This window comes from Narcine bancroftii, chromosome 6 (assembly GCF_036971445.1).
Source record: "Narcine bancroftii isolate sNarBan1 chromosome 6, sNarBan1.hap1, whole genome shotgun sequence".
NCBI classification, from domain to species: domain Eukaryota; kingdom Metazoa; phylum Chordata; class Chondrichthyes; order Torpediniformes; family Narcinidae; genus Narcine; species Narcine bancroftii.
In genome coordinates this window covers 62,073,549-62,086,984 of record NC_091474.1, presented here as the reverse complement: position 1 = coordinate 62,086,984, position 13,436 = coordinate 62,073,549, and the positions used below count along the sequence as shown (strand labels likewise).

The 13,436-nt window shown below is 44.6% G+C and overlaps 1 protein-coding gene across 1 annotated transcript in view; it reads left to right on the top strand.

The window, feature by feature from the left end:
* Positions 1-13,436, top strand: part of capn9 (calpain 9) — an 80,082-nt gene that overhangs the window by 50,650 nt on the left and 15,996 nt on the right. The window contains exons 8-12 of the mRNA XM_069885047.1: positions 653-730; positions 3,623-3,783; positions 8,269-8,438; positions 9,870-10,078; positions 10,453-10,489. Of these exons, the coding sequence (XP_069741148.1) occupies positions 653-730; positions 3,623-3,783; positions 8,269-8,438; positions 9,870-10,078; positions 10,453-10,489 (655 nt within the window). The remainder of the gene's footprint in view (positions 1-652; positions 731-3,622; positions 3,784-8,268; positions 8,439-9,869; positions 10,079-10,452; positions 10,490-13,436) is intronic.

The following is a 13,436-nucleotide window of genomic DNA, read 5'->3' as shown; positions in this document are numbered from 1 at the left end:
CTGCAGGAGAGTGGGAATAAAACTCAGCCAGTTTGACCTTTCCCAATCGGTGTTATTGGACTCATTGCTCTAGATTGTCTCAGTTCATGGCCATGCAAATTCACACGCTTTTTTTTGTCTTTATGCATGAAATATACCGGGGGTTGTAGGTCAATTGGGTGTAAATTGGGTGGCACGGGCTTGTGGGCTGAAAAGGTCTGTTACTGCGCTGTACGTTGAAATTTAAAATTCAAAATTTAAAAAATGAACAGATTTTTTTGCCTCTCTTTCCCGCTCGACAGCAATGTGCTTGGGCGCTGAATGCGCACTTGCTTTGTATGGGGATCTGGGCAAGAAATTCCTCACCAGAGCTGCCCCCAAAAGCCCGGCCACACAGCCACTGCTGCTGTCATGGATCCAGGGGGTGTATTGAGCAGATGAAATCCCACTGAAATTCACAATGAACATGGGATCAGTCCACCCAAGACCGATGTTTCATGGGGCAGTTTCTCAGCAGGACAATGGTCCTCTGGAGGGGAGGCAGAGATGAGAAACCGTTAAGTCGAACTGCATTTCAGCTCATGCCCAATTCAGACAGACACCAATTCTCTAGTTTAGGAACTTTACAGCCCCTTGCTACAAAGAGGGTATAACGTTCCCTTCTTCTTTCCAGCTCTCCTGAATGGAAGGCAGTGGATGCCACTGATTACCGCAGGCTAAACGTGATCTCCAAAGATGACGGCGAGTTTTGGTAAAGTATACCAAAGTTTATGATATAAAAGGGCCCGTTTCAGCCTCCTCAGAAACTAGCAAAGTTGATTGATCAAGTCATGGCATGATGCAGCACAGACATTGTGCCCCTTGTCCACAGAGTCTGCATTAACCATCGTCCATCCATTTGTACGAATCCTGCACTGATCCCATTTTATTCTCACCTCCCTATTGACTCCCCTCGGATTCTTCCACTTGCTTGCACATGAGACAATTTACAGTCGCCAGTTAACTTATTAACCCCACACATCCTAGTACTGTGGCGCGGGGGGTGGTGGGGGGAAGACTGGGGCTGCCAAGGAAATCCATGCCATGACAAGGAGAACTTGAACTTGCAATCTCCACCCAGGCAGCATCGGGGGTCAGGACTGAAGCTGGGCCACTGGAGCTGTGAGGCAGCATTGCTCCACTGTGCCATCAAGTGCTCCCTGCCATGTAGAGGTGATATTTAGGCCAATAAAGAGTTCATTCATAAGAATGCCCGTTGAACTGACAGAAAGGGTGATGGGGGAGTGGATGCTGCCTGTTCCCTTGCACCTTGCCCTCCTGCAGGATTCCTTTGAGCTTGCTCCACTGCTCAATACAATTATGGCTGACCATTCATCCTCAGAGCCTTATTCCTCCTTTGGACGATCCCCATACAATCATTGATTGCTTTAGCCAAAAGGGCCACATCCAACTCCTTTTTGAATATATCTAATGAACTCACCTCAACCACTTCCTGTGGCAGGTGATACACAGTCTCTCTTCATAACTTTCCCCTTATCCTTTGATGATCGACTTTCTCCTTTCCACTTAAAGACGTCTCAATCATGTCCCATCAGGGGATACATTCCCTAGTGGGCTTGATGGGACCTTTGAATGTAGAAAGTAGAAGGTGACCTGTGGCCCATATAATAGAGGGTTCCTGGAATTATCTATGCTAGGTGACAGTGCAAGCACCCTGCGGGAGCCCGTGTTTCTTGATGTGTATGCAGATAACGTGGCTTTGTGTACACGTGGCTTCCTTGGTACGGAATCAGTAAAGTGGTGCCAAAGACCAGAGGGCACAGGTTTAAGGTGAGGAGTATGAGGTTTCATGGGAATCGAAGAAATATCTTCACCCCGAGGATGGTTGGAGTTTGGACCCACTACTTGAGAAGTGACTGCGGGTCCTTGCAGTTAAGATGCCTCTGGACGAGCATTTGAATCACCAAAGCAAAGAAGGCTACATACCAAATGGGATCATTGTAGATGGATTCTTGATGGTGAGAGTGGGCCAAAGGGCCTGCCTGTACGCTGTGTTTGAAGAGGATGACTGCAATACAAGGAGAAGGAATTTCCCTCCATGACTCTTTCATTCAGCACCTTTGCTCTGTCCGTTGCAAAAGCAAGGACCTCCCAGTGGCCAACCATTTTAATTCAACACTCCATTGCCACAAAGACATGTCTGACTGGCCTCATGCACTTTCAAACTGAGGTCGCTGACAAATTGGAGGAACAACACCTGATATTCCATCTGGGCAGAGTCTCCAACTAGATGGCATTAACCGATTTCTCCAATTTCCCCTCTCCCAATCTCTCTTTTTCCCTAATCCTTTTCTCCAGCTCCCCACACTCCTCCCTTCCTTCACCTCTCAGAGTGACCCTTTTTAACCCTCTGCCCTCTCCCCATCACCTCAGCTTCTTTCTTTTCTAGTCCCGTCCCTGTATCCACCTATTTATTACCTCTTACCCATAAACCTGTGCTCCTACCCTCCTTTCCCCTCCCCCCTCCTTTTTATTTGAGCGTCTACCTGTTTTTCCTGAATCCTGACAGAGGGCTCATGCCAAAAGCATTGGTTACTCCTTACTTCCTACGGATGCCGTGTGAGCCTTAAGTTTATCCAGCGTATTTGCATGTGGCACTCAATCCCAGCATCTGCAGACTTTCTTGATTAACCCCTCTTATCACCACATCAATGGAAGCATTGGATTGGAGAACCTCCAGAGAACTAACACAACAGAGCAAAGACTACTTCCTGTTGTGCCGTTTCTGCTTTTCCCCCACATAGAACATGCATTTGAAATAGTCTTGTGTAAAACTTAGACTCCAATTGGAATAATTTGATAATTTCCTATTCAAGAAGTGCCCTGTAGATGAAAAATGAAAGCCATTCTCAAGATTCAAGATTCAATTTATTGTTATGTAATAAAAACAGTGTCATATTACATGAAACTGCCTTTTGCCTGCTGCAAAGCAGACAGATTCACCATCAGCAGAAATTGCCTGAAGTGCCTCTTACAGTCAAAGAAAGAGAAACAAAGGAAAGTCGTCGTTATTCCCCCCACCCCCCAGAGTCATCGAGTGTCTGTGGATTCACATCCAGTGCTCCCACAGCCTCCGCAGCCACACAGAGTTCAGTCCAAACCATCGGCAACCCAAGCTCCAGATCCCAAACTCTGATATGATTAGGAACCCTAAAGCGCCCTCGGCATCCCCTCGCATCCCAGTTCCAAAAGCCAGTACTTCTTCAGCCAGTTTTGAGCCAGTCTCCAGTAGCCCGCAGCCCAGTCCGAGCCCCTTGACTGCAGATTCCAGCAGCCTGCAGCCTCCATGGGACCTCTCCTTGCCTCTTCCTGTGTTCTCATTGTTTCAATGTGATTTATTTTTCCACTCTACCATTTACTTCAAAGACCTGTAACATTGGTGTGGATGGAGGCTGTTTGGTAATGGTAATTGTTCTTTAAAAAATATTTGCGATTTCAATCTCTCCCCTGCGTAGCCTTACAAGCATCTGTCAACCTTGCCTTCAAAAAACTTGTGTTGAATTAGCTTTACCAACCTCCAGTTGAGGCACCCCTGCCCTCTACAACTCCCACATTCACTTATTTATTTCTCTGTTTTCTGTAGGATGGCGTTTGATGATTTCAAGAGACATTTCAGCAAAGTGGAAGTCTGCAATCTTACACCTGACTCGTTAAGCAACAATACCAGTCACAAGTGGGATGTGACTTGTTTTGAAGGGATCTGGATCAAAGGCTGCACAGCAGGAGGGTGCAGGAATTTCCTAGGTAATGTTCACAATGAATAGTAGTTGAAGAAAATCAGAGAGACTGGGAGATGGCTTTATTGAGCACCGCAATAGTGTGGATCTCCCAGTGGCCACCCATTTCAATTCCCCATCCCATTCCCTTGCCGACATGGCTGTCCATGCTCTCATGCACTGCCAGATTGAGACCACCTGCAATTTGGACGATCAACCCCTCATCTTCCGTCTGGGCACCTTGCAACTGGACAGCAGTAATATTGACTTCCCTGGCTTTTGTTAATTCCGCCGCCCACCCCCCCCCAACTTCTTCACCCCTTCGCCTTCCCCTAGCTCTGTCTCTCCCTTCCCTATCTCCTTTCGCGCAGACATTCTAACCCTTCCCCTTATCAAATCCAATTAACCTCTTTTGTTGGTCTGGACGCCTCCCCCGGCCGGCGCTGTCTCCATTTAGAGACTTCCTGTTATTTTGCTCATTCTGCTTATTCGTTGAAGAAGGGGTCAGGCCTGAAATTTGGGCAATGGATCTTTGTCTCCCCAGGACGTTGAGAGAGTTCCTTCAGGACTTTGGTGTGTTTTTATTGAATTACACATGCCTGGAAGTGAGATGTATAATTGCCTTTTTGTATTTACGAATAATAGATGTGGTTTTTATTCCTGCAATCATGCTTTTATTTATATCCATTGTGCATTGGGAAATGGGATTGAGCTCTATCCTGATAACATTACAGGTTGCCTGACATATCTCAATGGGTTTACAGCTTCCATTCATGCAATTAAAACTATAGAACTCTGCAGCACAGAAACAGGCCCCTTCAGCCCTTCTAGTCTGTGCCAAACCATTATTTTTGCCTCAACCACTGACCTGCATCCAGTCCATATCCCTCCATATCTCTCCCATCCATGTACCTGTCCAAATTCTTCATAAATGTTAAAATCGAGCCCGCATTTACCACCTCAGATGGCAGCTCGTTCCACACTTCCACCATTCTCTGTGTGAAAAAGTTCCCCTTCGTGTTCCCCTAAACTTTACCCCTTAACCCACGTCCTCTGGTTTTTATCTCACCTACCCTCAGTGGAAAAAAGCCCATCTACATTTACTCTGTCTATCCCCCTCATAATTTTCAATCCCTCTATCAAATCACCCCTCATTCTTCTACACTCCAGGGAATAAAGTCTTAACCTGTTTAACCTTTCCTTGTAACTCCAGACAACATTCTAGTAAATCTTCTCTGTACTCTTTCTATCTTATTGATATCTTTCCTGTAGTTAGGTGACCAAAACTGCACATAATTCTCCAAATTTGGTCTCATCAATGTCTTATACAATTTTACCATACCATCCCAACTCCTATACTCAATACTGTGATTTATGAAGGCTAATGTACCAAAAGCTCTCTTTACACCCCTTTCCACCTGTGACGCCACTCTCAGGGAATTCTGTATCTGTATTCCCAGATCCCTCTGTTCTACCACACTCCTCAGTGCCCTACCATTCACCGTGTATGTCCTTTCTTGGTTTGTCTGAAATAAATTGGATTTTAAAGATATGATCTATATTCAACAAAAAAAGGGAGCAAATCTTGCCGTAGATTGTTGATTCAGGAATAAGGAGTCCTCTATCCTTCAGTCTATAACCCTCTGCACCTACCAGCCTTGGAGCTTGTTGTTCAGCCTATCTCAGTTGTTGGATTTCCCATCATGTTTCTTTTGCTGCTTTCTACGTAATGCACGGTGCAGATACGTAATCACTAAGCCTTGTAGTTACACATATTGATGATATTTGCTCCTCCCCACCATTTCCCACATTATCCCTCATTTCCATGGCAGCCTTTACTGCAGCTTTCTGATGGGCCATTGCTCTGGAAACAAGACAATGTTTAAAACAACCCCTGTCTTGATAAAGGGTTTCAGCCCAAAACACCAGTCATTCTTTCTCTCCCACTGATTCTGCTCAACTGATTGTGTCTGGCAATGTTTTAAAGCATTTATTTTAAAGGTGGATACCGACTGGTTCACACATTCATACTAAGAAATCCATGTGTTCTGTGAATTATAATTGTACCCATCCCATGGTGGCTGCCATTGTAATGTTCAAAAGATATTTGGACAGGCACATGGAGGGGATTACTTAAGGTGGTATCTGAATAGGAAAGAAAGGTTGAGAACCTTTCCCAAATGTTCTAGACCCAAATGTTACTGAAATATTTTGTTTGAGAAAAATTTGTCATTGGTCCATTTCCTTTGGAGTTATGAAACCGTGCACATAACGAGTCAATTAGGGACAATTAAAACTGGTTTTCAACCTTTTTCTTTCCACTCACATCCCACCTTAAGTAATCCCTTACTAATCACAGAGCACCCATGGCATAGGGATTACTTAAGGTGGAATGTGAGTTTGGGGGGGCAGTTTGAAAACCGTGGGTTTAGAAGGATGTGAGCCATATGCAGGCAAATGGGACTAGCTTGGGTAGACAACTGGGTGGTCAAGGACCCATTTGGCTGAAGGGCCTGTTTCCCTGCAAGACTATTCTATGACAATGAATTGTGAACTATTGAAGAAACTCTATACCATGCAGGACATTGCAGCCCATTTGATAGCCCCAGCTCCAAATCCACAACCATCCTCTCCCTCTGCCACTGACACTGGCACACAGCAGCTGTAGAGTGTATCATCCGCAGGATGCACAGACTCTGCAGACAGCTGGAAGGACCAAGGCAGCTAAAGCATGGAGAGCACCACTTCTAAGCCACACAGCATCCCAGTTTTGGAATAAATCCTGGAATTCCCTTTGTGACAGCACTGTGGGTCGACCCGCACCTCAAGTACTGCATTGGTTCGAGAAGGCAGCTCCTCACCACCTTCTCAAGGCTAATTAGGAATGGGCAATTAAATATTGGCTCAGCCTGCGAGGCTCACATCAGTGATGCAGTTAACACCCAGTCAAAATCAGGGAGCAGTGTGGTTGGCAGAGCGGTTAGGGGGTGTTGTGGTTGGCGCCACGGGATTGGATTTTGAATCCCATGCTGTCTGTAAGGAGTTGGTACGTTCTCACCATATTTGCATAGGTTTTCCCTGGAGGCTCTGGTTTCCTCCCACTGTTTGAAATGTACCAGGGAGAGTAGGTTAATTGGGTGTAATTGGATGGCATGGGCTTGTGGGCTGAAATGGCCTGTTACCGTGCTGAATGTCTAAATTTGAGCAGCACGGTTGTTGTAGCGGTTAGTGCAACACCTTTACAGCACCAGCGATTGGAACTGGGGTTCGAATCCCAGGCTGTCTGTAAGGAGTTTGCATGTTCTCCCCATGTCTGCATGGGTTTCCCCAGGGGTTCCAGTTTCCTCCCACCGTTCGAAGGATACCGATGGAGTAAGTTAATTGGGTGTAAAACGTTAATTGGGTATAATTGGGCGACACAGTTTGTGGGCCGAAATGGCCTGTACTGTGCTATGTGTCTAAGTTTAAATTTAAAATAACCCATTTACCCCATTGACACATCGGGAGTGGGGAGAAAGTCAGCAAGTACCAATTTTAAGAAAACTGATAGAAGTAGTTTCTGTTGGTAAATGAAAGCGATAGGGGAGATCCACCTTCAAGTTCATCATCAAACAACACATTTATGTCAGACTTCATTTCAGTTGTCATCTCCCACAGAACCCACACAGAAATAATGTACATTTATATAATGCCCATGGTGCAGTGAATAGTCCCAATGCACTTCATAATTAGGCAAAGTACAAAATAGAACCACAGAAAGGCGAATTTAAGTCTGGTATCACAAAATTTTGTCCAAGTGGTAGGATTTAACATTAACTAAGTGACCAGAGGGTAGTTGGAGGGTTTAAGGATGGATTTCCAGATCCTAGGCTTAGCCGCTAGAATTGAAAGTGTGCAGATATCTCAGATGGTTGGAGGGATGCAGAAAGCAACTTTTTGCCCAGATTTATCAATACTTCAGTGTAACTTTGAACTTTCATCTGTTCATGGGTTAGCAATATTTAGAAAAAAGATCAGATTGTCTGGTGGTTTTTGGGTGGTATTTAAAGATCTCATGTGAGGTTAGCTGGCCCTTGATCCTCTCACATTACAAACACTGACAGCACTATCGGAAAAAATTCAGAACAGCATGAGGTTCTGTTGGTAAAAACACACTGAAATACTGGAGGAACTCAGCTGGTCTTTTCAGCGTCCATAGAAGACAAAGATATATTGCCGACGTCTCGGGGCTGAGCCCTTCTTCAAGGAATCAGCTCAGGTCTGAGATGTCGGCAATATATTTTGTGTTTTTACTCCAATCACAGTGTCTGCAGACTTTTGCGTTTCACAGAGTTCTGTTGGTGCCTGGTCGCCCTTTGCATTCATGAACCAGGTGCTGAAGGTGAATGATCCATGTTTTGGTTTGGACAAGTGAGTTATCAGTTTGGATTAATGAGTCCTGTGGAATAAAGGTGGATGTCGGAGTATTTCCTTTTATAATGGGGACTGAAGTGTGTGCCTGATTTGGTTGCAGAGACTTTCTGGATCAACCCCCAGTACAAGATAAAGCTACTGGAAGAGGACGAGGAGCAGGAGGATGGCAAAAATGAATGCACCGTGGTGGTGGCTCTCATGCAGAAAAACAGACGCAAACTGCGGAAGGAGGGTGCGGTGCTGCAGACCATTGGGTTTGCCATTTACCAGGTGCTGTGCAGAGTTTCGTTTCAGTTTCCAAATACAATCGAAGCATCACTTTTTTTGCACTAACTGCAGCTGTAAATATTTATTTATCCCTTTATATTTATTACCTGTTTTTCTGTCTTACGTCATTTTTAAAAAAAATTAGACATACCACACGGTAACAGGCCATTTCGGCCCACGAGTCTGTGCTGCCAATTTACACCCAATTCACCTACAAGCCCCAGTATGTTTCAAACGGTGGGAGGAAACCGGAGCCCCCAGGTAAAACTCACACAGACACAGGGAGAATTTTCAAGCTCCTTACAGACAGCACAGGATTCAAACCCCGGTCCTAATCTCTGACGCTGTAAATGTGTTGCACAAACTGCTATCCCAACTGTGCCACCCAATTTCAATAAGAGGAAAGATGTCACGATGGTGGTGGTGCAGTCGTTAAATCGCCATAATCCAGAGACCCGAGGACAAATTAAGCAATGAAAGCTGAACGGCAAGGATTTAAGGTGAGAGAGTGAAGACTTAAAAGGGACACGAGGAGCAATTTTTCCACCCAGAGAGAGTGGTGGGTTTATGGAACGGGACCATCAGAGGAAGTGGTACAATTCCAACATTTAAAAGACATCTGGACAGGGACATAGAGAGGGAAGGTTTAGAGGGATTTAGTGCAAGTGCAGACAATTGGGACTTGTTCAGATGGACAACTTGGCAGCATAGGAGAGCCCAAGTTGTTGCTGAAGAACTCTCACACAACTAATCTCACTAAGGCAGTTGGGTAATGTATACCTTCAAAATCAGTCATTAAAAATTAAAGCTTACTCATTAATATTAATGACCACAAACCACCGGATTATTGCCTGGGGCAATAATCACTGGAATCCTGAAGAAAGAGGGGATCTTATGGAAACATATAAAATTATGAAAAGGATCGATAATATAGAGGCGGAAAAGTTGTTTCCACTGGAAGGTGAGACTAGAACTAGGGGACGCAGTCTCAAGATTCAGAGGAGTAGATTTAGGATGGAGTTGAGGAGGAACTTTCCCAGAGAATAGTGATTCCATTGAATTCTCTGTCCCAGGAAGCAGTAGAGGCTGTCTCATTAAACATATTTAAGGCAGATTTAGATTTTTGTACAAAATTACGGGTTCTGGGTAAAATGCAGGTAGGTGGAGCTGAATCCACGGCCAGATCACCTGTGATCTCATTCAACAACAGAACAGGCTCGTTAGACCTGATGGCCGACTTCTGCTCCCATTTCTATCCCGCAAGGATTGTCTTTACTAGGAGAGTTGGATTTGTTGAAGATGAGTTTCAAAGTGAACTTTATTGGGTTAAATGTCTTCTCCCAGTGGTTTGTTTAATGTAATTGTGTTCTACAACAGAAGGACCATCATGGAGTATGACTACCAATAAACTAAAAGAGGGAATTTGCTTTTCAGGCTGAAAGTGGAGTTGACCATCTGCCGAAAGAGTTCTTTCGATTTCACGCTTCGCAAGCAAAGAGTAAGACATATATTAACATGAGGGAAATCTGTGGAAGATTTAAACTTCCACCAGGGGAATATGTTATTATTCCTACAACATTTCAACCCGAAGAGGAGGCTGATTTTCTCATTCGAATCTTTTCAGAGAAGCAAATTAAATCCACGTAAGTTGTGGCTTTACAGTAAGTCTGTGTTGACTTTACTAATCAAGAAGTGATAAGGCACGGAATGGGACATTCAGGTCATCAGGATGAATCAGCTCTTTCAAAGAGCCACTTAGACCCTGTTCTTCCCACATCCTCAGAAATAGAAGTATTAATCCAGTTCTCTGTTTTAAGTGACAATTAAATGTGTCTTCACTCCCTTTCAAAAGATAGTAAGAACTGCACTGAGGGAGCGAAAACTCCTCTCCTTCGACAGGTTCCAAGCCTTGTATCATTATCTCCCTCCAACTGTATTTTGAGGTGTTACTTATTTGATATATATTTCAATTACTGTGGATCATTTGCTGTGACTAATACTTGCTTTTCATTTGCAGTGAACTGGGAGATAAAATTGGTGCAGATCTACCAGAGGTGGGTGCTTAATGTCTATCTATTCAGGGAATTGGGGTGATGTTCACACATTTCTGCACAATACAGACTGGATTGTGCTTCCAATGCAGGGTTTTGATTTGTTTTGAGCAATTTAGGGATGGTCTCTGAATTTACTTCATTAGGGCCAAGTTCCTGATTACGTCCTGAGTGGATAATACCACAGCTCTGCTGAGCTCTCAGTCTCCCGATGCGACTTAGTACAGTTGGCCATGGTTGCCTTGGCTGTGGGCTCAGCTCCACCTACCTGCCTTTTCCCCATAAACCTTTCTTCTCCTAATCAGTAAACATCTGACTGGATCTTTAATGAGGCAGCCTTCACTGCTTCCTCAGGCAGAGAATTTCATGGATTCAGTACTCTCTGGAAGAAGCAGTTCCTCCTCATCTCCGTCCTAAATCTACTCCCTGAATCATGAGGCAAACATGTCAGTGAGAGAGCAGGTGGCACTTGCCCCAGTTACAGTCTGTCTGTCTGAACTCCACAAAGAAGTAAAGCTTATTCAACCACAGCCCAACTGTGCAAGTGAACCCTAACTTAAGGTTACGACAGCAGTGAAAGAACCTTCCTTCCCCAAAGAGCAGCGAGATTGCAGAAGCCACTACCACAGAGTGTAATTGAGATCAATAGCATACATACAGTTAGAGGAGGCTGGATTAAGGGAGAAGGGTGTAGAGGGTGACACCGATAGACTTAGAAAAACAGGCAGAGAACTGAGTGGAGCATTAATAGCAGCAGGAGCAAGTGGGACAGATTGACCTGTTATGGAGACACTCAACACAGAACAGGCCCATCAGCCCAACTCATCCATACTGACCAAATTTGCATTCTGGGATGGTCCCATTTGCCTGCATTTGGTCCTTGTCCTTCTGATTCCTTCCTATCCATAAATCTGTCCAAATGCCTTTTGAACACAATTATATTATTAAATTCCACTGTGAGAAGACATTTAACCCAATTAAGTTCACTGAAGCTCCTTCAACTAATTCAACTCTCCTAGTAAAGCCCATCCTTGTAGGATATAAATGGGAGCAGAAGTCGGCCATCATGCCTTATGAGCCTGTTCTGTCATTGACTGAGATCATGGGTGATCTGGCTGTGGATTCAGCTCCACCTACCTGCCTTTTCCCCATCATTGTGCAAAAATCTAAATCTGCCTTAAATATATTTAATGAGACAGCCTCTACTGCTTCTATCGCTTCCCCTGACATTATGTTCCAGATACAGACCACTCTCTGAGTGAAAAGTTGCCCCTCAGTTCCTCCTTAAATCTCTCCTCTCTCACCTTAAAACTAGTTCTACTCAGTCCCTGTAAATAGACTGAGGGCATTGTCGATGCCCCTCATGATTTTATAAACCTCTACAAGATCACCCCTACCATTCGACTCACTAACAAAAAATACCCAGCCTCTCTAACTTCTCCCTACACTTGAGCCCTCAACATCCTGGTGAATCTCCTCTGCACCCCTTCCAAATGATGGATGTCCTTCCTATAAATGGGTGACCAGAAAAACAATATAACACCTTATCTAATTTATTTACACTGACCTAAACTTTTCTAAACTTATCTAGCTTAACTCCCATCTATACGCGAATATTCTGGTGTGTGTGTGTGTGGAATACTCCAAGCCACTACAGTTCAAGGCACAATTCTCAAAAAGCAGTTCAAAGTTCAGTTTCAGAAATTCAGTGATGACACGTAGAATTGAAATCGATGTGACATGCAGGCCTTAGATGAAATTAGCAGTTCACAAAGTGGGTGAAAGAGTTCGGGGCTGACAGAATGTTTACAACTTACAAAACCCTTGTTGAGTTGTTTTGAGCTCAATGTCCTTTTAGATGAGTGCCAACCAAAATGTCTTTGGCGTAGGAAGCACGAAACAAATGATGCTCACAAAGCTTCCAGCACCCTTTCTGTGGGTCAGACAAACTCAAGTGACCCTCACACTGGTCACCATCCAAATGCAGTATTTCTTCTGCCTTCAGAACCCTTTCCGTGGGTCAACTGAACAAAAGTGACCTTCACTCTTTTAGTCCCAGAGTGCCCTTCATATTCCTCTATCACAGACAGGAGGAAATCAGAGAGTTTGTTTCTAGCCACACATGAAGCCAATCCAGCACAGTATTTCTTCCAAGAGCTCCTTGCGCCTGTGCTGTCTCTTTGAAACGGCCCCTGAGCAAAACTGCGCACTCAGTCTTAATCTGTTGGTCACATGGTCACTGCACCTGGGTTTTAAGGACACTGCCTTCTCTCAGACACTGTAAAGCCTGCAGGGTTTCTTAAATCTGTTCTCTTAAAGTGACAGTCCCACACAAATGAAAATGGACTAAAAAATGGAGCACATAATATAGAGGATGAGGAATCTCTGGAATTTCCTGCCCTGAGGTGTTGTGGAGGCCGGATCTTTGAGGGTACTTGAAGATCAGAGAGTCACGCATTGTGGAAATAAAGCCTTTGGCCCAATTTTCCCATGACAACCCACATTCGTCTCACATGCAAGGGTTTGGCACATGTACCCTATCCATGTATCCATCTAAAGGCTTCTTAAATGTTTCAGTAGTATCTGCCACAACCACCTCCTCTGGCAGCTTGTTCCAGATACCTACCACCCTCTGTGCAATTAGGTTACCCTACAGGTTCCTGTTAAATCTCTTCCCTCTCACCTTAAACATCTGTTCTCTGATTACTGATTTTCCCCACTCTCGGGCAACACGGTTGCTGTAGCGGTTAGCGCAACTCCATTACAGCATCAGCGATTGGGACCGGGATTCGAATCTCGTGCTGTCTGTAGCGAGTTTGTACGTTGTCTGTGGGTTTTCCCTGGGTGCTCCAGTTTCCTCCCATCCTTCGAAATGTAACGGGGGTTGTGGGTTAATTGGGTGTAATTGGACGGCGCAGGCTTGTTTGTTGAAATGGCCTGTTACTGTGCT